This window comes from Erythranthe guttata, chromosome 1 (assembly GCF_056151865.1).
Source record: "Erythranthe guttata isolate IM_541 chromosome 1, IM_541, whole genome shotgun sequence".
NCBI lineage: Eukaryota > Viridiplantae > Streptophyta > Magnoliopsida > Lamiales > Phrymaceae > Erythranthe > Erythranthe guttata.
The window spans coordinates 1,478,005-1,498,607 of NC_142533.1; the positions used below are offsets into that span (position 1 = coordinate 1,478,005).

The 20,603-nt window shown below is 33.5% G+C and overlaps 4 protein-coding genes across 13 annotated transcripts; 2 read left to right on the top strand and 2 right to left on the bottom strand.

Moving 5' to 3' along the window:
- Nucleotides 1-179: 179 nt before the first annotated feature.
- On the bottom strand, nt 180-1,830 carry LOC105975301 (putative histone H2A variant 3). Its single transcript, XM_013000480.2, has 2 exons — nt 1,608-1,830; nt 180-723 (listed from the first exon to the last, which is right to left on the bottom strand). The coding sequence occupies exons 1-2, from the start codon at nt 1,719-1,721 to the stop codon at nt 427-429; spliced, it is 411 nt and encodes a 136-aa protein (XP_012855934.1). The 5' UTR covers nt 1,722-1,830; the 3' UTR covers nt 180-426.
- Nucleotides 1,831-3,606: 1,776 nt separating this feature from the next.
- On the bottom strand, nt 3,607-6,694 carry LOC105975270 (EG45-like domain containing protein). 2 transcript variants are annotated; one of them, XM_013000451.2, is made up of 4 exons: nt 6,473-6,694; nt 4,525-4,640; nt 4,124-4,427; nt 3,607-3,778 (listed from the first exon to the last, which is right to left on the bottom strand). In XM_013000451.2, the coding sequence occupies exons 2-4, from the start codon at nt 4,637-4,639 to the stop codon at nt 3,772-3,774; spliced, it is 426 nt and encodes a 141-aa protein (XP_012855905.1). In that variant the 5' UTR covers nt 4,640; nt 6,473-6,694; the 3' UTR covers nt 3,607-3,771. The 2 variants fall into 2 exon arrangements, with proteins under 2 accessions (XP_012855905.1, XP_012855904.1); XM_013000450.2 differs by lacking the exon at nt 6,473-6,694 and having other exon boundaries at nt 4,525-4,804.
- Nucleotides 6,695-6,717: 23 nt separating this feature from the next.
- DXPS3 (1-deoxy-D-xylulose 5-phosphate synthase 3) lies at nt 6,718-11,227 on the top strand. Its single transcript, XM_013000447.2, has 10 exons — nt 6,718-7,329; nt 7,862-7,969; nt 8,056-8,220; nt 8,348-8,492; nt 8,586-8,854; nt 9,442-9,700; nt 9,787-10,079; nt 10,161-10,439; nt 10,522-10,806; nt 10,887-11,227. The coding sequence occupies exons 1-10, from the start codon at nt 7,159-7,161 to the stop codon at nt 11,034-11,036; spliced, it is 2,124 nt and encodes a 707-aa protein (XP_012855901.1). The 5' UTR covers nt 6,718-7,158; the 3' UTR covers nt 11,037-11,227.
- A 1,478-nt stretch (nt 11,228-12,705) lies between these two features.
- On the top strand, nt 12,706-17,014 carry LOC105975271 (putative boron transporter 6). Of its 9 annotated transcripts, none has more exons than XR_016030347.1 (8): nt 12,706-12,780; nt 13,618-13,725; nt 13,815-14,149; nt 14,237-14,375; nt 14,475-14,642; nt 15,492-15,536; nt 15,612-16,000; nt 16,167-17,014. XR_016030347.1 is itself a non-coding variant. In XM_088815619.1 (6 exons), exons 2-6 carry the CDS (start codon nt 13,669-13,671, stop codon nt 14,486-14,488), a joined length of 462 nt encoding a protein of 153 aa, XP_088671745.1. In that variant the 5' UTR covers nt 12,706-12,780; nt 13,618-13,668; the 3' UTR covers nt 14,489-14,647. The 9 variants fall into 9 exon arrangements, 1 of the variants encoding a protein (XP_088671745.1); XR_016030342.1 differs by lacking the exon at nt 15,612-16,000 and having other exon boundaries at nt 13,815-13,884; nt 13,968-14,149; XR_016030341.1 differs by lacking the exon at nt 16,167-17,014 and having other exon boundaries at nt 13,815-13,884; nt 13,968-14,149; nt 15,612-15,778.
- The last annotated feature ends 3,589 nt before the right edge of the window (nt 17,015-20,603 follow it).

Sequence of the window (20,603 nt, forward strand, 5' to 3'; positions counted from 1 at the left end):
TTATTTATCGCCTTCGATTCGTGACAGCTTCTGGATTATTTATAGCCTTTGATTCTTGACAGATTCTTGATACATATAGCCTCCAATTCTTGAAATTCCAAGATGCGAAAATCTCAAAAAAGTATACATGAAAATTCTATTGACTGTAATACATTTCAAACGAAGCCTACTATGAGACGTAATCCAAGAAACCTTTTTTAGTATAAGCGATTTAATGCAATACGATTCGAAAGAAGCATACGCCTAAAAGTTTGTTCTAAAGCATATGCCTTAAAAGTTTGTTCAACTCTTAAAACATAATCCGAGCAGCAACCCGTTTTCAGCTCTCAATATACACGCCACGCCACAAACAAGAAAACCTAAATATGTAGACAGCCTAATCGAAGATAATATTTAACAGTTTACAACACGATTTATTTTAACATTTTATTCCTTGGAGGACTTGTTGATGAGCGACTTGTGTATGTGCGGGATGACACCACCACCAGCTATAGTTCCTTTTATGAGGGTATCGAGTTCCTCGTCACCACGTATCGCCAGCTGGAGATGACGTGGCGTGATACGCTTCACCTTTAAATCCTTGCTGGCATTTCCAGCCAATTCCAGCACTTCTGCAGTTAGGTACTCTAAAATGGCTGCAGAATATACAGCAGCCGTTGCACCTACTCTTCCATGCGCAGTCGCTCGTTCCTTCAAAAGTCGGTGGATTCTTCCAACAGGAAACTACACAAACAAAATAACCAAAAATAAAATAAAAAATTAAAAAAGTTAATGAGCTCTATTGAAAAGTTATCGAAGATTCTTTAGCACAAAAAAATCGTACTAAAAGAAAATGCAGGCACTGCATCAACAAAATATAGACTAGATGTAGTATTCTTAAGTTGTACTTCTATTATATGTAGCAACGAAACATTTCACGAAACAAAATAGGGTTCAATTATCATTCATGCACAATTACAGCCACATGTCCATATCATGCCATGCAAACAATATACGATAAATTATCTTAATTCTTTGACGATTGATTTCGCGTTTTTTAACGTGACGCACTTATGCTCAAGCCAAACGAGAAGCTCAAATCAGCACAAGGGATGCACGAAATGAATTCAGCTCATCTCAGCTCAGTTACTTTTCCCTTCAACCACAATTCGATCTAGAGTGTTCTAGAATGTGTTGTTTCGCTTATAATAACTCAACCGAATCATGCAGGGTTGTCAATATTATATTTCAAAACTATTTCCCCTAATACAACAAAATCATTTACCTTAATACATAAAAATAAAATCAACAGAAAAAAAAAAAAAAACAAAAAACAAAAAAAAGAGATGATGATGATAATCGATCAAGCTGAGTGCATCGTTTAATCTACGAACAACTTGAATACAGTTAACAGGAGATAAAGTAAGAGCCCTAATCAAACCCTATCCAGCATCCAAAATTACGTAGAGAAAAAGCATCGGCCACAAAAAAAAAATGCTGAAAATATCAAAAAGTCATTGATAAATTAAATAAAATAAAATGAAACGAAGTCCACGAAAGAAAATGAAAATAATCAACAGATAACACAAACAGTAGTAGAATTCGAGAGAGAGAAAAAAAATTGAAACCTGAAGTCCAGCTCGAGAAGAGCGAGAGGTGGGTTTCTTCTTGTCCTTATCTTTATCCTTTGTTCCCGCCGGAGTTTTCCCCGTCAACAAACCCTTTGCTCCTTTCCCCGACATTCTACTTTCTCTCTCTACACAGATCGGAGAATTTCTAAAAATCGATAAAAATGGATGTTTTACGGGAAGAGAAGGTAATCGCACGAACAGAGTAGAGTACTGCACTGTTTGGATTGGGGATTTTGGAAATTTTGTAATTTTTAAATAATATTTATTTAATAAGTGGGCCCGGGTTTTTTTTTTTTAGGGTAAATTACACACACCCCCCTGAGGTAAGCTTAAATAACTGTAAGGTCCCTGTGGTATCGATAATTACATTCACCCCCCTGAAAGGTAGTTATAAACTCTAACGGGATAATGCATTGGATACATTATTCCGATAGGGTTCTAATGGACTATTGGTTTCAGGAAGTGGTGAAGACAACAAAGAGTTATGGGTGATTTAAAAAATATTGGGGGAGCCATGTCACCCCATAACTCCCCATAACTCTATGTTATCTCCACAACTAGCTAAAAGTAATAGTCCATTAGAACTCTATCGGAATAATGTATACAATGCATTATCCCGTTAGAGTTTTTAACTACCTTTCAGGGGGTGAATGTAATTATCGATACCATAGGGACCTTACAGTTATTTAAGCTTACCTCAGGGGGGTGTGTGTAATTTACCCTTTTTTTTATTGTGTATCTGTTTGGCCCAATTAAGGCCTAATACTTTGGGCTTACTAATTGTAGATAATTTTTGTGTAAAGCCCAATATTGAGTCCAATTTAACTTTAAGCCCAAATAAATTGTAGCGTGTAGGTGCTTTTAAAATTATAATTTAAATCGACTTATTTTAAAATCTTTGTCTGTTTTAAGTATGTTCACGTACACTTTTATAGATACTGATGGGGTCAGTTCGGCACTATTCGGTCGAATACCACATATTGAGTTAGTGGGCCAAAAGCTCACTGGATCTCGTAAAAGCCAAATTAGCTGATGAAAGACCGCTATGCACCATTGAGCCGAACTCCCGACGAAAAACTAAGAAAAGCCGAGAGCTCGCTTGGTTAGAGTTCAATAATATAGGTCTCGCTGATCTGAAGACCGTTGGAACTTGGAAGGTTTGGATTGCGGATCTATTCCATAAATAGCTATAAGGTCAGAAATATTGACACCAGAAAGCATTAATATTATTATTATATTAATTAATCAATTTAATTTAGGAAGTTTATCTTATGTTTTCGGCTAACATGGACTTACAATATGAAAAACTACATCAAGGTCATTTTTTTTATTATTACAAATATCCAAATAATTCATTCAATTAATGCCTAGTAATAGTACTAGTTCCTTCGAGTCTAGAAGGTAAGACTAGCTATCAATACTTTATAATTTATGTACATGTTTAAAAGTCCAAAAATATTTAGAGATATTACAAAAATAAAATTGGTCATGTCACTTTCAAAATCACTAAAACTCAAATTTAAGAAAAATCAGCCAATCCCGAGCCAAATATTTGAAAAAATAGTCGTTGACCATCGCTATGGAAGTTGACCTTTTCTATTTTAAATCTTTAATATGAAAATATATTTCAAAGTTTTTAATGGAGAAACAGTTGAATCTTGTATGTTGATATGGGCATCTCCCTCTATTATTGTAATTACAAGTTTGACAATTCATTGTGTGCTAAGACTCTTCTCTACTTCTTATTTTTAGTCTTAATTTCTCCATTTCTTTATTTTATTAATCTATATATTTTGCAAACAATAAATTTTAAATTCAGAATTAATCAAGAAAAGGACACAAGAATTCGAACTCCTTCACGAACATGCTGCATTCGTAAACTACAAAAGATGTACGTTAATTACGAGCGTTGTTTGTTGAGTGTTACGTTCGAATTCCCCCAACACTTTAAAAACGAAAACCCATTCACATGTTAGTAAAGACGTATCGAAAGAGATTAAACAATAAATATAGAAATTATGGAGAAATTAAAGTACTATCAATATTCAGTTCTTTTTACATCATAAAAAAAATACAATAAATAATTATAAATGTCCATTCACCTAAAATTTTCAACTAACAACCGTCGGCTTCCCCGGGCCGCCGGGCCGGCTAATCGAGCTCATAGCCTACACATAATAACATATATTCACTTATGTTAGTTTCTAATTTATTTAAATTTTCACTACATATATATGAAATTATCTATCTATCTATATAATTTAATTGCGAGTCAATTGATTATATATATATTTTTTTTTAAATTAAAGAGAGCATATTCCTAATTTTGTCGTGCATGCGTCGATGAAATTTGAGAGGTAATTTCCGAATACTCACAAAAGAAGAAGTCATTTTCCCCATAATTAAAGTACGACTCATGGAAGACTAAGTCTAGCAAAAAAAACGTGTTTGTGTGTGTGTGTGTGTTTTATATGCATACAATAATGTGTATGTATATATTTATAGATACTTACTGTTGAAAGTCGATGTTCAAGTAGGGAACCGCAGGATTGGCAATTGTTTGGAAAGCAGTATTGGATAACACGAGGCTAGTCCCATCTCGACTGGGCCGAGAAACCGACGTTTGGGCCCGGTCGACGATTCTAACTTGGATCGTCTCCCCGGGAACCAAGCACGCCTGCGGCAGCGAGCCGCTGATGCACCGCACCAAGTACTGCCGCCCGCAGGCGGCGCCATTGTCCCACAGCCCCTCCCCTGCCGCGGCGAATAGGTTGCTCGTCGGGAACTGCGACACGTCATTTCCGTAACACGCCGTCGCTAATACACAACATTAAGTAAATGCAAAAAAAAAAAATAATGTCAGATTTGAATACTTCTGGCAACGGGGTACTGTAAGCGGCAGAGTGGAACTTACGTAAGTACGGAGGGATGTACTGGCTGGCGGTGCCAATGTCGGCCCGGGAAAATCGGATTTCGGGCCCAATTATGAGGAGGGAGAACCATATCAGTAGAAATTCGGGCTTTAACATCCTGAAAATAATTGATTTGATAATAATTTCAATCCTGATGCATACAAACTGTATATAGATGAAACTGTACATATATAATTTATATGAAATTAATATATATAGATGTGGCATCAATCCCTAGTATTCAAAGTCAACGGTTGCAAACGTGGCATTATTTGCATGATATATATCTAGTATCTCTATGACAACTTTATTAATTTTTTTGAGGAAAAAATAAAAATATAAAATTAATTTGAAATACTATATATAATTATGAAAGTAAAATTTGGGTGATATATATATGACTAGTCAAAGATAGAAAGGCTGCATCATGATTAGTAGTAATCATAAAATATAACACGCTAAATTATGTCATTTTGCATGTCACATGCATGATTTTGAATTAACAAAAAAAACAACCAAACGTTGACTAATTAATCAAATGATTTCCCAATAATTGACAATTGATAATCGGCTGAAACCAGAATGTACCTAATTAATTTATATTACCTAAGTACAGATTAATTAAAAAAGAGTTAATATTTAATTGTGTTTAAAGGACAGACATTAACAAAGCTGCCGGATCGACATCGGAAATTCCGACGGTCGGCTGCCGACTTTTCACACGCATAAAGAATCTTGACTTGATTCTCTTCTCGACAATAAATCAATTTAAGAAGCTTCTAATCTAGAACAAATGCATTTTACTTTTCTTGTAAATTTGTAATAGAACCACTAATCAATAACCTCAAAACTAACTCCTAACAAGTTAACCTGTATTTACCAGCCTGCCCAAGCTGATTTTTTAAATTTTTTTAATATAAAAGTAAGTATTAATTATTAAATTCATATTTTCTATAAAAATTATATAAATTTGAGCTCCATATGCATTTTTTTTGTTTTAATTTTTTGTATTAAAATAGAAAGAAAACCATATTTGAGGACCCTAATTGTAATAAAACATAGTTTTTTGGACCCTAACATAATATAACAAACTTCGGGCCTCAGACACATGCCTATACCTAAGACCAAATACATAAATATATATATACAAGAATTGACATTTTTCTAAATCAACTTGAGATCTCAATAGTCTTCATTTTAAATGATTGAAATCAGAACTCATATGTGTGGATGATGAGTGAGTTAGGTCTTAAACATAATCCTCACCACACACACACAAAAAAAAAAAAAAAAAAAAAATCATACCTAATAGTGATTATCAAATTCAAATCCCATATTCCTCCCTTTTATGTTTTTCATTGTAATAGAAATTTGAAAAAAAAAATTATTTGAAAAGATCGATATAAAAGTCAAATGTGACCAAAATGAGGATCTTTTGGGTCAAATTTACCATCATCAACACATTCTAACATGTGTGTGTGAGCGTAAATAAATAATACGTATTCGATGTATTTCATTCAGTGCAGCATGAAATAAACCGCATCCAACGAGTCAGCCAATAATTTATGAACCAATGTGAAAATGTACACTTTATACCCATAATTTAGTGCGGGTTTAAAGCTAGACGCATCTTATAAAATTGAGGACCACAATTGGCGGGGTTTTACTATTTGGATTGGAATATGGCTAAAACTAGAGGATAAGTCAACGAGAATTAAAACTACTGCACAAATAAGAACAAAAAGTCAACACTTCAGGGTTAGAGTGGACCATATACACATGTGAAATTGTCTTGAACAAAGAAATGTCAGGTTTGTTTCTGGAAGAAAAGTGATCCACACGGTCCGTCAGATTTCGATGATTCGACGTTTCATCGGGGCTTCAAACCCGAAATTTCAATTATAAAAATAATAAAAAAAAAAAAAAATTAAAACTCCATAGCATACATACCTTATGAACTTGATAATCTCTGGTAACGATGGAAAATGCAAATTGCAGGAAAAAAAAAAGTTTGAAAGAATTAATAATTAATTTTTCATATCATTTGACCATCTTATATATATAATAATATGGAGATATTTGATTGGTCAAACCAAAGTTAATTATATAAAGAGAATCCCCTACACAAATAACAGAAATCAGCCTTGAATTATGAACATCTTATATAGTATTACATATATATACATAAATACGTTACAGAAATATATAATAAAGTGTGGATAAGGAGGAATTAAATTGGATAAATTACTTGCCTTTGACGAAAAAGTTTCCTTTACATTTTAAGAAACGTGGTTTACTTTTCTTTCTTAGCACCAAAAGCGGGTTTTCACGTTAATTACCAAACCAGAAAAAACTAACGTTTCAGCCCATACTACAAAAAGTTTGTCGGCCCGAATTTGCGTAAAGAAAAAGCCCATTTACGGCCCAAATAGTCCTCCTCTGTCCACATCACTCCAGAATCACATCCTCAATCTCCCCTGTTTGTTTTCTCCACAAATGATTCGTGCCCAGAAAATAATTTCTGGGATTCAATCAAAAACTCGGGTGGGCTGTCTGAAAATCAGTTCTTGGGAGCTGGTTTCTTGATTTTTTAATCAGAAAAAAAAAATCGTGTTTTTTTTCTTTGTTCTTGATCAATGGCCAGTGCTTCTTGCCGGCAGAACCCTTTACGGATTAGTGCTGATTTCAGTGATAATTCGAGATTACTGAGTCCTAAAATCAATTTCTCAAGTGTTAATTTCCCTTCAAATGTGGAATTCTCGAGGCTTAGCTTTGCCCACACTTCAGCTTCCACCTCTACTTCCAAGGTATTCGTTAATCAGTGACCAATCATTTTATTTGATCTTGTTTATACGCCATTAATCATAGGTAAATTACCGAGGTAAGGTCAAATTACATAAAAACCCCCTTATGTTTGGGTAATTACAACCACCATCAAATATGAAGCTTCTTATATGTGCTCAAATTCAATGGAATCTTCTAGATTACGTGGAATGTTCTCTAATTTGTGCAAAAAGACAGTTTCAGATGCACTATGATTTGATATTTACAAGCTTATGATCATGTTTCGAAATGTGGAGTGAGAATGGGGTAAAACGGGTACAAAACGGAGAATATTCCGCATAATCTAAAAGATTTCACTAAATTTGACATCGCAAGGGTGAATGTGTAAGAATATTCAAATAGTTGAGGGGTGGTTGTAATTACTCAAACATGAGGTGTCTTTTCGTAATTTAATCTTACCTCAGGGGGCGGTTGTAAAGGATGTTTGATTTTAGAAGTAATGTAAGACCACTTGAAACTTAATGAGGTTGCATATGGTGTTATTTCTTGATGTAGGAATATTGTGGTGACGTACGTTGTTTACCGAACGCCGATGAGAAAGGGCCGACACCCATTCTCGACATGATCGAAAGTCCTATGCATTTAAAAAATTTAACTTCCAAGGTTCGATAAATTTGTAATTTAAGTTTTTAATTTTGGAGTTCAATTTGCAACAATGCAGCTAAAAAAATAGAATATTTCTCGTGCAGGAACTAAGACAGCTAGCAGACGAAATTCAGTCTGAATTATTACATACCATGTCGAAAACACAAAAGCCCTTTAAAGCCAGTTTATCGGTAGTCGAACTAACAGTGGCTATTCATCACGTTTTTAACTCCCCCGTGGACAAGATTCTTTGGGATATGGAGGATCAAGTGAGAATATTCCTTCTCGATCCCGTATCTTTTAAATATTATTCGTCGGATTTGAAACTTGTTTCGGATTCAACATTTTATCATTGCTTTTCATTTATCGTGTTCTTTCTATGTATTTAATTAACAGACTTATCCACATAAGCTTCTCACTGGGAGAAGGGACCTTGTTCGTAACGCTAAAACTCTAGATGGTTTAACGAGTTATACGTGTCGTAGTACATTTGATCCCTTTGGTGCAGGGCATGGGTGCAGCAGCATTTCTTCGGGACTTGGTATTATTATTATTATTATTATTATTTATTTCTCTTTCTTTTCAGAATTTATTCTGTTTCTTCAATAATTAATTTATATAATTTTATATCTAGGTATGGCGGTTGCACGAGATATTAAAGGGAAAAAAGACCGTATAGTTTCTGTGATTAGCAACGAAACGACTATGGCTGGCCAGGTTTACGAGGCTATGAGCAATGCAGGTTATTTGGATTCGAATATGGTCGTGATTTTAAATGATTGTCACCATTCTTCACAAATGAAGCTCGAGCATGTCCCTAAAGCATCGATTAATGCTGTTTCTAGTACTCTGAGCAAGCTGCAGTCGAGCAAAATTTTCAGGAAATTCAGAGAGCTTGCTAAGGTATTTGGAAAGTATTTTTCATTTAGAATTCCAAAAATTCCGATTTCCGATTTTTGTGATTTTTTTTTGGATCGGAATTGGAATACATATGAAATTGGGATTTCCGATCCAATTTTAATTTCCGAAAATTTGGAATTTTTTATTTTTCCAAAAATTACACTTAAAATATCAAATGTTATTATGTATTTTATATTTTAGGTTACTCAAAAACCGGAATTTTCTGAATTCCGCCTATTCCGATCCTAGAATTCTCAATTGGGGAACAATTTTTTTCATTTCAATTCCCGAAATTCCAATGCCCAATTATTTGATTTCGTTGGAACTGGATTGGAATTAGTGTTTCACTTCTGAAAAAATCGGACTTTTTCCAAATCCGACTCGATCCATCCGATTTCCACTCATGGAAGCAATGTTACCAGAACATTTTTGATTTATTACGCCTTCCATCAGAACACACTAACTTGCGGTGATTGTGATTTTGAATGTTCGTATTGATTGAACCAAAAAATTTCTCCCTTCTCTTACGCCAGCAAAATTTTGCTGCAACGAACAGAGATGATGGTTGCAGTAATGGATGATTGTTTCAGGTTCTTACCAAGAAAATCGGAGGTGGAATGCACGAGTGGGCAGCCAAGATCGACGAGTACGCACGTGGTATGATGGGCCCCACAGGATCAACTTTATTCGAAGAGCTCGGATTGTACTATATCGGCCCCGTAGACGGTCACAGTATAGAAGACCTTGTTTGTGTTCTTCGTGAGGTGGCATCTCTCAACTCAATGGGCCCCGTTTTGGTTCATGTCATAACAAATGAACATCACAAAGTCGAAGAAGATTACCACACGAGTAATACTAAATATCCTGCATTTTCTTAGTATTATATTGGATTTAAATATTTAATTTATTTATTCTTCGATTTTGTTGATAAATAGGTCTCTTGAACAATGAACCACTAAACGGCAATTCTAGACCGCAAACGTATAGCGATCACTTTGTGGAGGCTTTGATCACTGAATCAAGAAAAGACGAAGATATTGTAGTGGTGCATGCAGGAATGGGAATGGAACCTTCGTTTCAATTATTGAAAGATAACTTAACGGACAAGTTTTTCCATGTCGGCATGGCGGAGCAGCACGCAGTTACTTTCTCCGCTGGTCTAGCGTGCGGTGGATTAAAACCCTTTTGTATTATCCCATCGGCATTCCTTCAAAGAGCATACGACCAGGTTTTCATCTCATTCCATAATTTCGTTTAAAGATATTTTTTTTTAATTTTTAATATATATCTCTGATGAAACCTTTCTCAGGTAGTTCATGATGTGGATAGGCAGAAGATTCCGGTACGTTTTGCAATTACGAGTGCAGGTCTAGTGGGGTCCGATGGGGCAACTCATTCTGGACCGTTCGATATAACGTTTATGTCATGTTTACCGAACATGATTGTGATGTCACCGTCAGATGAGACTGAGCTAGCTCGTATGGTCAACACTGCGGTCAACATTAATGACCGGCCAGTTTGCTTTCGATATCCTAGAGGTGCCGTTGCTTTGACAAACCATAAACCATATGTCGGAGAATCCATTGAGGTAAACATACAATCCATTTTTTTTTTTTTTTTTTTTTTTTTTTTTTTTTTTTTATGTCGTCTCTAAATAAGAGATCGAATAGATTGGCAGAGGGAGAGTACTTGTAGAAGGTAAAGATATTGCTTTCTTGGGGTTTGGTTCGATGGTACAAAATTGTCTTAGAGCACATAATCTTCTTTCGAAGCTTGGTATTGAAGTTACTGTGGCTGATGCGAGATTTTGCAAGCCGCTCGATATTAAATTAATAAGAATGTTATGCAAGAACCATAGATTCCTTATCACAGTCGAGGAAGGTTCCGTTGGAGGATTTGGTGCTCATGTTGCTCGATTTATTTCTCTTGATGGGCTGCTCGATGCTGGAATTAAGGTAAAAAATAAATTCACTTAGTTTATATAAATCTGGAATTAAACAATTTCTTATGTGTATTTCTCGATTTGATTCTTCAGTGGCGGCCTATAACTTTGCCGGATAATTATATTGAGGGTGCATTGCCACAAGAACAACTCGCTCTTGCTGGTTTAACGGGGAATCACATAGCTGCAACTGCATTGAATCTGCTTGGTCGAACTCGTGAAGCTCTTCTATTAATGTGCTAGTGAATTGATCCGATTATTGATTCGATTATTATATACAATGTTTTGTATAGGTTACGGTACTATTTCCATGTAAGAACGGGCATATATGTGTGTGTTTGGTGTTGGTTATTGCATAGTTTGTGGTTGTACATTTATGTAAGAAGATAACGGTTGTTTCGTAATTATCGATGAATGTGTTCATTCTCTTTCCATGTGATGAGTTGTACATTATGCATAATTTATTGTATTTTGAGGGTTTTAAAACATTCAATTCATGGTACATTATGAATAATTTATTGTATTTTGAGGGTGGAAAATATTCAAACTCATAAATAGACCATTTTGTAGATGCACATTTTCTAGAAATAGATAAGAACTGTGACAAAGTTGTAATATTTTTTTAAAAACTTGCCAAAAATCACTATAGTGTAGTTATCTTCTAAAAGTTACTCTAAGGAAATTAGAATTTTTATGAAATCTTCTGTAACAATTATATGATTAAATTAATCGATGCAGTTACTTACAGAGATGAACTAAGTATAAATAGGACCATTTGTATAGACCCATCACATACACACATTAGTATACATTAGTATACTCAATGCTAAAGACATACACACACATTAGTATACATTAGCTAAAGACACATTAGGGTTAGTTACATTAGTATACTCGGTGCTAAAGACATACACACACTAGTATACATTAGCTAAAGAGGTTAGGGTTAGTTAATCAATAACAGATTTCAACTGAGAGAAAAAAAAATAAAAACAGATTCAGCTCGAGTATTCAGCAGATACTCAATGCTAAAGGTGGGTTAGGGTTGTTAATCAGTTATTTGAATGTATTATATATACATAATACAGTAACAGATTTCACAGATTTCAGCTGAGAGAAAAACAAATTTCAGCAGAGAGAATTTTTTTTTAGCAATGGCGTCAATCAAATCTCAGTTGAACCAGCTGGAGGATCAGATTACAAAACATTTTTTTCTCAATTCAGGCACGCTTCGGCCAATTTTGGCCAATTTGTGGAAGCCAAATGCTCTTCCTTTTTGCTCCCATTTCTCTTGTCCTTCTTCGCATGGCATTTATGTTAGTAAGATCTTAAGCTTGAAGACGATACTGGATGAGATTACCCAGCCATCGCCGCCGCTGTAATCGCAATCGCAATCGCAATCGCCGCTGACGCAATCGGAGACCTTGCGAATTACACAAACGCACCTTCAACCTTCGCCTCAAGAGGCAGCTACCGCTTCGTCTCCACGGCAAACGTCCACCCACATTATGCGACCTCCGTCGCCGTCGTCGCCGCCGCCAGAGACAGCCGCCCCCACTTTGTCAGCCGCAGAGATATCATGGGCTTACTGGTTCGATGTAAGGATACCTCTGTTTCTCTCCACGGGCTTCTTCGTTCTATCCTATTCGCATGCTGGTATATACCTTGCCGATACTCGGCACCGGCGGCGGCGGCGCCACCGACGGTGGCGCATCCACGGCTCTATGCGAACCGCCGTTAGGTTTGAATTGTATAAATGAATATTCTTCGATTTTTTTAAATAAACGTTGGTTTGTGTGTAAATAAATAAAATTGTTGTAACAACGTTTTTTGTAAATAAATAAAACACGATTTTCAATAGTTGATCAATTGGGTCCCAATTTCTTTTTACTATTTATATATATATATAAAAAGACAATTCATTTCAAACCCTAATTGCAATTCATCTCTATTTCGCAATTCATCACAAAATCGCTCGCATTTTCAGGTTATTCTTTCATTCAAATCAACATCATAAACAATGACAAAGATCTTCAGTTTTCACTTTATTTAATTCGCTAATTTGTGTTTATTTAATTCGCTAATTTGTGAATTTCTAGGTTCTCGAAATCTTTAGTATTTCGTTCGCTTGAAGAATCGCACGCATAAATCTTTAAAAAATTGTCTCTATTCTTACTATTTTTTGTGTTCGTATTTATTCTTGATTTCATTGCTCTATGGAAACATTCAAAAATTTTCTTTTTTATTTGATTTCATTCTCATCAATGGACTCTTTTATAAGTAGTTTTCAAGAAGTTGTTAATTTGCAGTTCTTCTTTTCAAATGTTAAATAATTAGTTTATGATTGTTGAATCTTTCGAAAAAATTATAGTTTGACAAGACATCAACCACCCATTATAGTTAGATAGTAATGTTCATATTGATGATGTTAAGGAATTTGAACGGGGTGTGTTTCCAGTTGAATTTTACGTTGAACGGGGTGTGTTTCCAGTTGGATTTCCTTCATCCTAGGTTTTTTTTGCTTTTCTTGATTTTACGTTGGATTTGTTGTGACTGTTGTGCATTTCCATGAATCCCTGGCATGTTTAAAATCATGGGTGTGTTGCTATTAATGATTTTATTTGTTGATTTCCCAATTTAATTGCTTGTTAAATTCCGGGAAATAAAGATCATATTTTTATCTTTACTTCTCAGCTCTTTAGTTTTCCTGGAAATCGAAATACATGAATTTGATTTGAGGTACAAGTGTTTGATATAGGTAAGGATGTGTATATTGTGAACTGAATTATTATTAACATGTTTAATTTTGTTTCTTGATTTGCAGCCATGACCATGGATCAGGGGGTAATGACACCGTTCAGCGGAATGTTGAACGATGTCAAAGAGAGGCTGGCTTGCTACAAGAAGGACTGGATCGATACATGTGGCTCGGGTGCATTTCCTTTTGTCGCATTTAATTGCGGCTATATTTCAATCAAGTAGCGAAAAGATTTGATTTTTATTGTTTGTTCGCCTTCTCAGGATTCTGGCTCCAACTGCGCTTCTGCTCTTCCTGTTATCGCCTTTGGCGAGCAGCTGAGTTGCGAAACAGGTCGCTTTGTTAATACATTAAATTTAACAAACTAATTCGTAAAATACGATTGTTGGGATTTCTTGATTTTTTTGTTGTAACAGATGGAAGCTTGAGCACTTCCGAAACTCTTGCTTCGACAGCTATATGTGGGGTCATCCATTCGATTTTTGGTGGGCAGCCATTATTGATATGTTGCAGACCCGACTATTATAATGTACGCCTACTTATACAATTTTGCCAACCACAATGTAGGAAAGGAACTGTATTTAGCTTGGGCAGGGTGGTAAGCAACCTAACCTTCAATTTTTTATTTTATTTTATTTAATGTTCGATTTGCGTAATGAGTCATAATTCGATTTGCCAAAAACAGGGTTTGTGTGTGGACTGCATTGATGCTGTTTATTCTCGCAATATTCAATGCATGTACAATAATAACTCGATTCACAAGGGTAGCGGGGGAATTATTTGGCATGCTAATCACCGTTCTTTTCATTCAAGAAGCCATCAAGGTAGAGTACTATTTCCTTCTTCACTTCATTAAAAAAAATATAAAAAAGTTATGTTCGTTCAGAAAAAAATAATTATGCTCGAATCACACACACGCACAGGGTGTGGGCAGTGAATTCAGCATTCCGACGGGCGAAAATGCATCGGACGAGAAATACCAATTTCATTGGCTTTACACAAACGGTGTGCTCTCGCGGTTATATTCTCTTTCGGCTTACTTATCGCCGCCTTGAAAAGCAGAAAAGCTAGATCTTGGCGTTACGGTTCAGGTACGGTTGGGGGCATTATCGTAATTTTAAACCGTTAAAATTCATTAAATTCCGACAGTATTTAGATAGTAATTTTTTTTTGCGCAATAAATGCAGTATAGTATACCTAGCCAATCTATGGCATAATATGTTGACACGTGGCGCTTTAGGGTTTCAAAACCTTAGGGCAGTTTCTAGAATTTTTTCATAGTCCTAGGACTATTTTGCAAAAAATAGAACACGTTTGTATCCCATCTCCTCCCCAACTGCATCTGTAATCTCTCACATGATTATTTTTGCAGTTTTTTTTCTCAATCCCCTATTTTTTTCTTCCAGGCTTCTCGATGACGGTTTGATTTTTCGTTTTCTCTATTTGTTCCTCTTTTCTACCGCTTCTTGCTTCGCTCATGTATAAATTCTTTCACAAATTCGAGTGAAGAGAAACAAATAAGCAGAAGCCGGCATCCAATTTCTCTTATAAATCAACGAATGACAGAAATTTTACGCTTCTGACTCCATATCCCTCGCATCTTCTTATTATTTTTGGATGTTATTGGTATAAAATGTTCATGGCACTTTTTACTTTTCTCTTACTTTTTTTTTATTTATCCATTCACTTTACACTCCATTCTATAATTGTTGTTCCCCTACAAAAAATATAGAATCAGTGATGATTTTTTTTATTTGCACATTTGTTTTTGTTTTGGTCGAAGCCAGTGAGTGTATTGGGTTGGGAATTATTTTCCCCGTCTTTGTTGACTCTCATTCTCCTGCTCTGAAATAGTCGAAGTTCAAAATCAGTTTATTTGCACGTGACATTGCCATATAATTGATGACATTAATTTTTTTATTTTTTTATTTTTTGTGCAGATTGTTCTAGACAAAGCTTTGGAGGGTATTGTGATTCCATATCTGGTACTGTGCATTATTAACATCAAATTAGTATTTTCTCTGCATATTTTATTCATATTTATGCCATTTGTTATTCAGATATGTTGATTCTTCATACTGCCATCCTTGGCATAAAATCAAAGGAGTTCGATGTTAAGAAATCAAAAGTTGTTCTGTAAGATATATAAATATCTTATGAATAATGTATGAAATTTGAATGTGACTTTTCGAATGTTTCTTTGTTGTATATTGTCTATTCTGATTGATTTGTGCTCGGTTGGTGATATATTATATCTAATTGTGAGATTTTTGTATAGTTATTTCCTTGATTATACACCACGTCATAGTTTCAAGCACAGTTAAGCGCAATTTTCTTTAAAGAATGTCGGGTGTAAGCATGCATTTTTGGCTGGGACTTGATGACGAACCCATCATTTTTGAAATTCTGTCTGAAGCATATACAAGTTCTACCGTCTTACACTGATGAGGTAAAATTGCTTCCATATATCTTCTGCTTTTTGGATCAACTATTATATAGTTAAACAGTTTTACCTACTTTGATTCCTGATAAATTTCTTTTTAATGTAATTTACCATGTCAATGTTATTTTCAATATAAATGTTACTTATATATATTTTTCTTACATATATACAGGTTTGCCGCCATCATGACAGTAGATATATAGGAAAATACATTCCACAAACTTGAAACTCGTACCCTCCGATAGTATTGTACGTCAGATAAGTCTCGTTCGGCGTAGATCTGTGGCTGAGATTGAAGCTGGCGAACGAGTCCTTGAAAACGAATCTGAAAATTCCGTTTTCGTCCAACGAGTCAATATCCACGTGGGCAGTGTCCCCTCTCCAAACAGATAATATTCCCGCATCCTTAAAACCCGCAACCGCGGTTAACGATCCACGAGAAGGGTTGTGCGGCCCCAACCACGATAAAAGAACCTGTCTTCTCGGCTCGTGACTCGTCAAACCGAACCACCCGAGTTTCACTCCCGGAAGAAAAGTGTCGGTTGGGAAACTGAAACTCTCCCATATAATCTCATCTCCTTGTTTAAGAATAAGATTCCCGTTATCGAGAAGTTCGGCGCTAGTATTCGAACTCGAGGCGAGATTCCGAGAGTTGACTATCGTAGGTGCTTGTCGTCGATCGATTACTACCAAGTTGCCATCAAACCTTATCGTGAAGACGTATTTGTGCTCCAACGGGTTGTCGCGATTGGCCACCCAAACGGGTTTTTTCTCTGGCAGATTCTTGAACCAGATTCCGACGAAGACATTCTCGGAAACGGAGTTTTTTAAAAATCCCAGCTCGAAAACTCCGTTCGAAAACTCCGTTAGGAGATACGAGAGTCTCGTTTTCTCCGAGGGGTTAGTTCGGCAAGATTGCGGATTTTGCATCGGACAACGAAACGGAGTAGTGTAAGAAGATAAAGCAAACATACCACATTGGCATAATTCAAGATTTGATCAATATTCTTACTATGAAAATTGCATGGTAACAAATTGTCAAAACCATGCTCTTACTTAATCAAAACCATGCTCTTACTTAATCGGGGGAGGGGTGGGGGTGGGGTAGGGCTGGAGTATTTAATGTGTAGGTGGATAGGCTGGGGTGGGGGCTGGGGGGCTGGGGAGGTGAAATGAGCCCAGGCATAAGCCCTGGGCTCTCACGCGCCCCTCCCTCCCGTGACTTTCACGCTAGTTTTTTTTTTTTTTCTTTTTTTTTTCTCTTTTTCTTTCTCTTCCACGTAGGCTGTTATCCATTCTTTATTCTTTTTTTTTTCTTTTTTTTTTTTCCTTTTTTTCTTTATTTATTTTTCATTTCTTATTTTTTTTAATTTTTTTATTTTAATTTATTTAGTTCTCGTTTTCTTTTTTTTTTTGCTCTTTCTTTTTTCTTTATTTATTTTTGTTTTTTTATTGGTTTCTTTTATTTTATTTTAGTTTTTTTGTTTTTTGTTTATCTAATTCGATTTTTTTAATTTAAAATAGTAATTATATTGCAAACATGTTATTAATTATATTAACATTACATGTTATTATATTACAAAATAGTTTTAAAAACTGACAATATAATTAATAACCTAATAATAGCACAACATTATTATTATTATTATTATTATTATTATTATTATTATTATTATTATTATTATTATTATTATTATTATTATTATTATTATTATTATTATTATTATTATTATTATTATTATTATTATTATTATTATTATTATTATTATTATTATTATTATTATTATTATTATTATTATTATTATTATTATTATTATTATTATTATTATTATTATTATACGGTGAGAGTGGTGATGAAAAAAATGAAAGAGATTGATCGGTTGGACGAGAAACGGATTGGGGTCGGGGTCGGGGGAGCCGCCCCATCGACAAGAGATGCCCTTAATTGTCTTAAAATTGACTTGCATAACACAAATATTTAGCCACTTGACTTAAAATGTACATTCTCCAAATTGCAGAATTTCCACAAGATAATAATATATATTGAAATTGACTTCTTCTTCGTGTGTTGACTTGACTCCATTTTTTAATTTAAAATAAAAAATAAATAAATTAAGAAAATACATATAAACTAGAACACCAGAAACAATACTGAGCCCATGCGTAACATAAAAACTTCAACTTGTTAACATTTTGTGTTGGAAACTCGATATTTTTCCGATACCTTATGGGCCATTTTGAAAATTCTAAAAAGTTAGAATAGCAAATTTTCAAATATTTTTGTTGTTTTCCAAATTATTTACGATTTAACGATCAACTGCAAATTAACGGTTGATCGTAAAATTTATTTTGAATATGTTTGTATAAAAATATATAAAAAGAATTTATTATTATTATTATTATTATTATTATTATTATTATTATTATTATTATTATTATTATTATTATTATTATTATTATTATTATTATTATTATTATTATTATTATTATTATTATTATTATTATTATTATTTTATAGTTTAATTAAACTAATCTATATTTTGATGGTAATTTTGTTTATTTTTATGTTTACAGATTTATTTCTATAATTTTTTGCATCTGTGGGTGCGCGAAACTGTGGGTGGTTAGTAGCGGCGCCTAGGGTTTTGGTAGGAGGCGAGAGGGGGGGGGGGGGGGGGGGGGTGAGGATTCACTGTATGTTTTATTTAAAATTTGTAGCATTTCCCAGCAATAACCTGTATCTCTATCTCTCGATCTCTTAGTATTTGTTGATTTTTGAGTGTTTTGATGCTTCATCAAATTTTGTTGATTTGCAACTAAGTAATTTTTTTTTGTTTTGATTTTGCAATTGCAGCTTATGAAATCCATTGATCCTCTCCTTGAAGGTGTCAACAATTTGGTTACCTGTGAAGCAGTGTTTGACAAACTGTATACATTACTATACATATATAGTAACATGTAGTTATATATGCATATATTTTTGTATTTTCAATTTTTTATTTTTTTTTGGTTCTGAGGTGATTTATAATAAAAATATTGACATTTGTAAATTTTTATTGGGGTTTATGAATTTCTTTTGTATAAGCCAGTATTCGTGTGTGTATACAATTGATCGACTAAAAATATGGGGAAAAAAATGAACATAACTACGAATTACTATAGGTACCATAGTTACATGTAGTTATTTTCAGTACTGCAAACGTATTGTTTTGAAAATTAAAAAAATTAAAAAAAAATAAAAAATTATTTTTTTTTTAATTTTAAAAAATATATATATATATATATATATATATATATATATATATATATATATATATATATATATATATATATATATATAAATTTAACAAACAGGTTTATTATTATTTATTAAAAAAAAACGAAAATAATAATAAATAAATCAGCGAAAATGATAAATACAGTGCCAGAAATGCTGAATGCAGTTTGGCCGAAAATTGCATATAAGGGTAGTATAGTACTTTCCCTCCTTCAGGGGTATATCAAAGGATGATTTGAGCTTGAGTTTATCCCTAGTTTATTTGGTGGCTAGGGGGTATGTAAAATAACCCCTTATTATTATTATTATTATTATTATTATTATTATTATTATTATTATTATTATTATTATTATTATTATTATTTATTATTATTATTATTATTATTATTATTATTATTATTATTATTATTATTATTATTATTATTATTATTATTATTATTATTATTATTATTATTATTATTATTATTATTATTATTATTATTATTATTATTATTATTATTATTATTATTATTATTATTATTATTATTATTATTATTATTATTATTATTAAAAGTAAGGTTGTTCTGGTGAAACCCTAGGGTTTTTTTTCCCGCTCATTTTATGGCTATATTTGTCATTTAATTATTTTTTACTTTTATTTTTTGTCATTTAATTATTTTTTACTTTTATTATTTTATTATTACAATTTTCATTTAATTAGTTCTATCCTGTTAAACCCTATGATATTTTTTCATAGTTATAATTTTCATTTATTTATTTAATTATTTATTTTTATTATTTAATTTTATTTAATATAATCAAGGTTAATAAATCCACTATGAAATTTTTCCTGCTCATTTGATAGTTATAATTATTATTATTATTAGGCTGCGGCTATATGCAAGACTAATTCCACTTGTGCAAGAGCAAATTAGAATTTTCAATGTATAAATACTATATTACCCTTACTTATTAAAAAAATAGAAAATTCCAAACATGCAAGACAAAAAATTCAAAACACAAAAAACCGTATCACAAGACCAAAAAAACCACAAGACCAACTCTCATCTTCTCCATCTTCCAGAACTACATTTCTCCTTCCTCTTCCATAAACCCACAAAACCTAGACATTCAAAATCATCAAAACTCAACAAATCTTACAAAGAAGGCAAGTATGGAGTCAGAAGACATCAAAATAGAAGATTCTACGATGGAATAACCCAAGAAGGTATGCATTTATGATTTATTTATGATTTTTTAGCTAGAATATCGATTTTTCAAAAAAAATCCTGCGCAAACGAATTCGACATGTACAGGTCGAATTTTACCGGTAAAAATCGACATTTAGATGTC

Excerpts from the sequence above, each read along its gene's own strand:
- LOC105975301 (XM_013000480.2), bottom strand. The coding sequence starts at position 1,721 with ATGTCGGGGAAAGGAGCAAAGGGTTTGTTGACGGGGAAAACTCCGGCG. Across the intron at positions 724-1,607 it reads CTTCTCGAGCTGGACTTCAG|TTTCCTGTTGGAAGAATCCA; the intron begins GTTTCAATTTTT and ends TTGTTTGTGTAG.
- LOC105975270 (XM_013000450.2), bottom strand. The coding sequence starts at position 4,750 with ATGCCACATCTATATATATTAATTTCATATAAATTATATATGTACAGT. Across the intron at positions 4,428-4,524 it reads GTACATCCCTCCGTACTTAC|CGACGGCGTGTTACGGAAAT; the intron begins GTAAGTTCCACT and ends GTTGTGTATTAG.
- DXPS3 (XM_013000447.2), top strand. The coding sequence starts at position 7,159 with ATGGCCAGTGCTTCTTGCCGGCAGAACCCTTTACGGATTAGTGCTGAT. Across the intron at positions 8,493-8,585 it reads CAGCATTTCTTCGGGACTTG|GTATGGCGGTTGCACGAGAT; the intron begins GTATTATTATTA and ends TTTTATATCTAG. Across the intron at positions 10,807-10,886 it reads TGCTCGATGCTGGAATTAAG|TGGCGGCCTATAACTTTGCC; the intron begins GTAAAAAATAAA and ends TTGATTCTTCAG.
- LOC105975271 (XM_088815619.1), top strand. The coding sequence starts at position 13,669 with ATGTCAAAGAGAGGCTGGCTTGCTACAAGAAGGACTGGATCGATACAT. Across the intron at positions 13,885-13,967 it reads GCAGCTGAGTTGCGAAACAG|ATGGAAGCTTGAGCACTTCC; the intron begins GTCGCTTTGTTA and ends TTGTTGTAACAG. Across the intron at positions 14,150-14,236 it reads TATTTAGCTTGGGCAGGGTG|GGTTTGTGTGTGGACTGCAT; the intron begins GTAAGCAACCTA and ends TGCCAAAAACAG.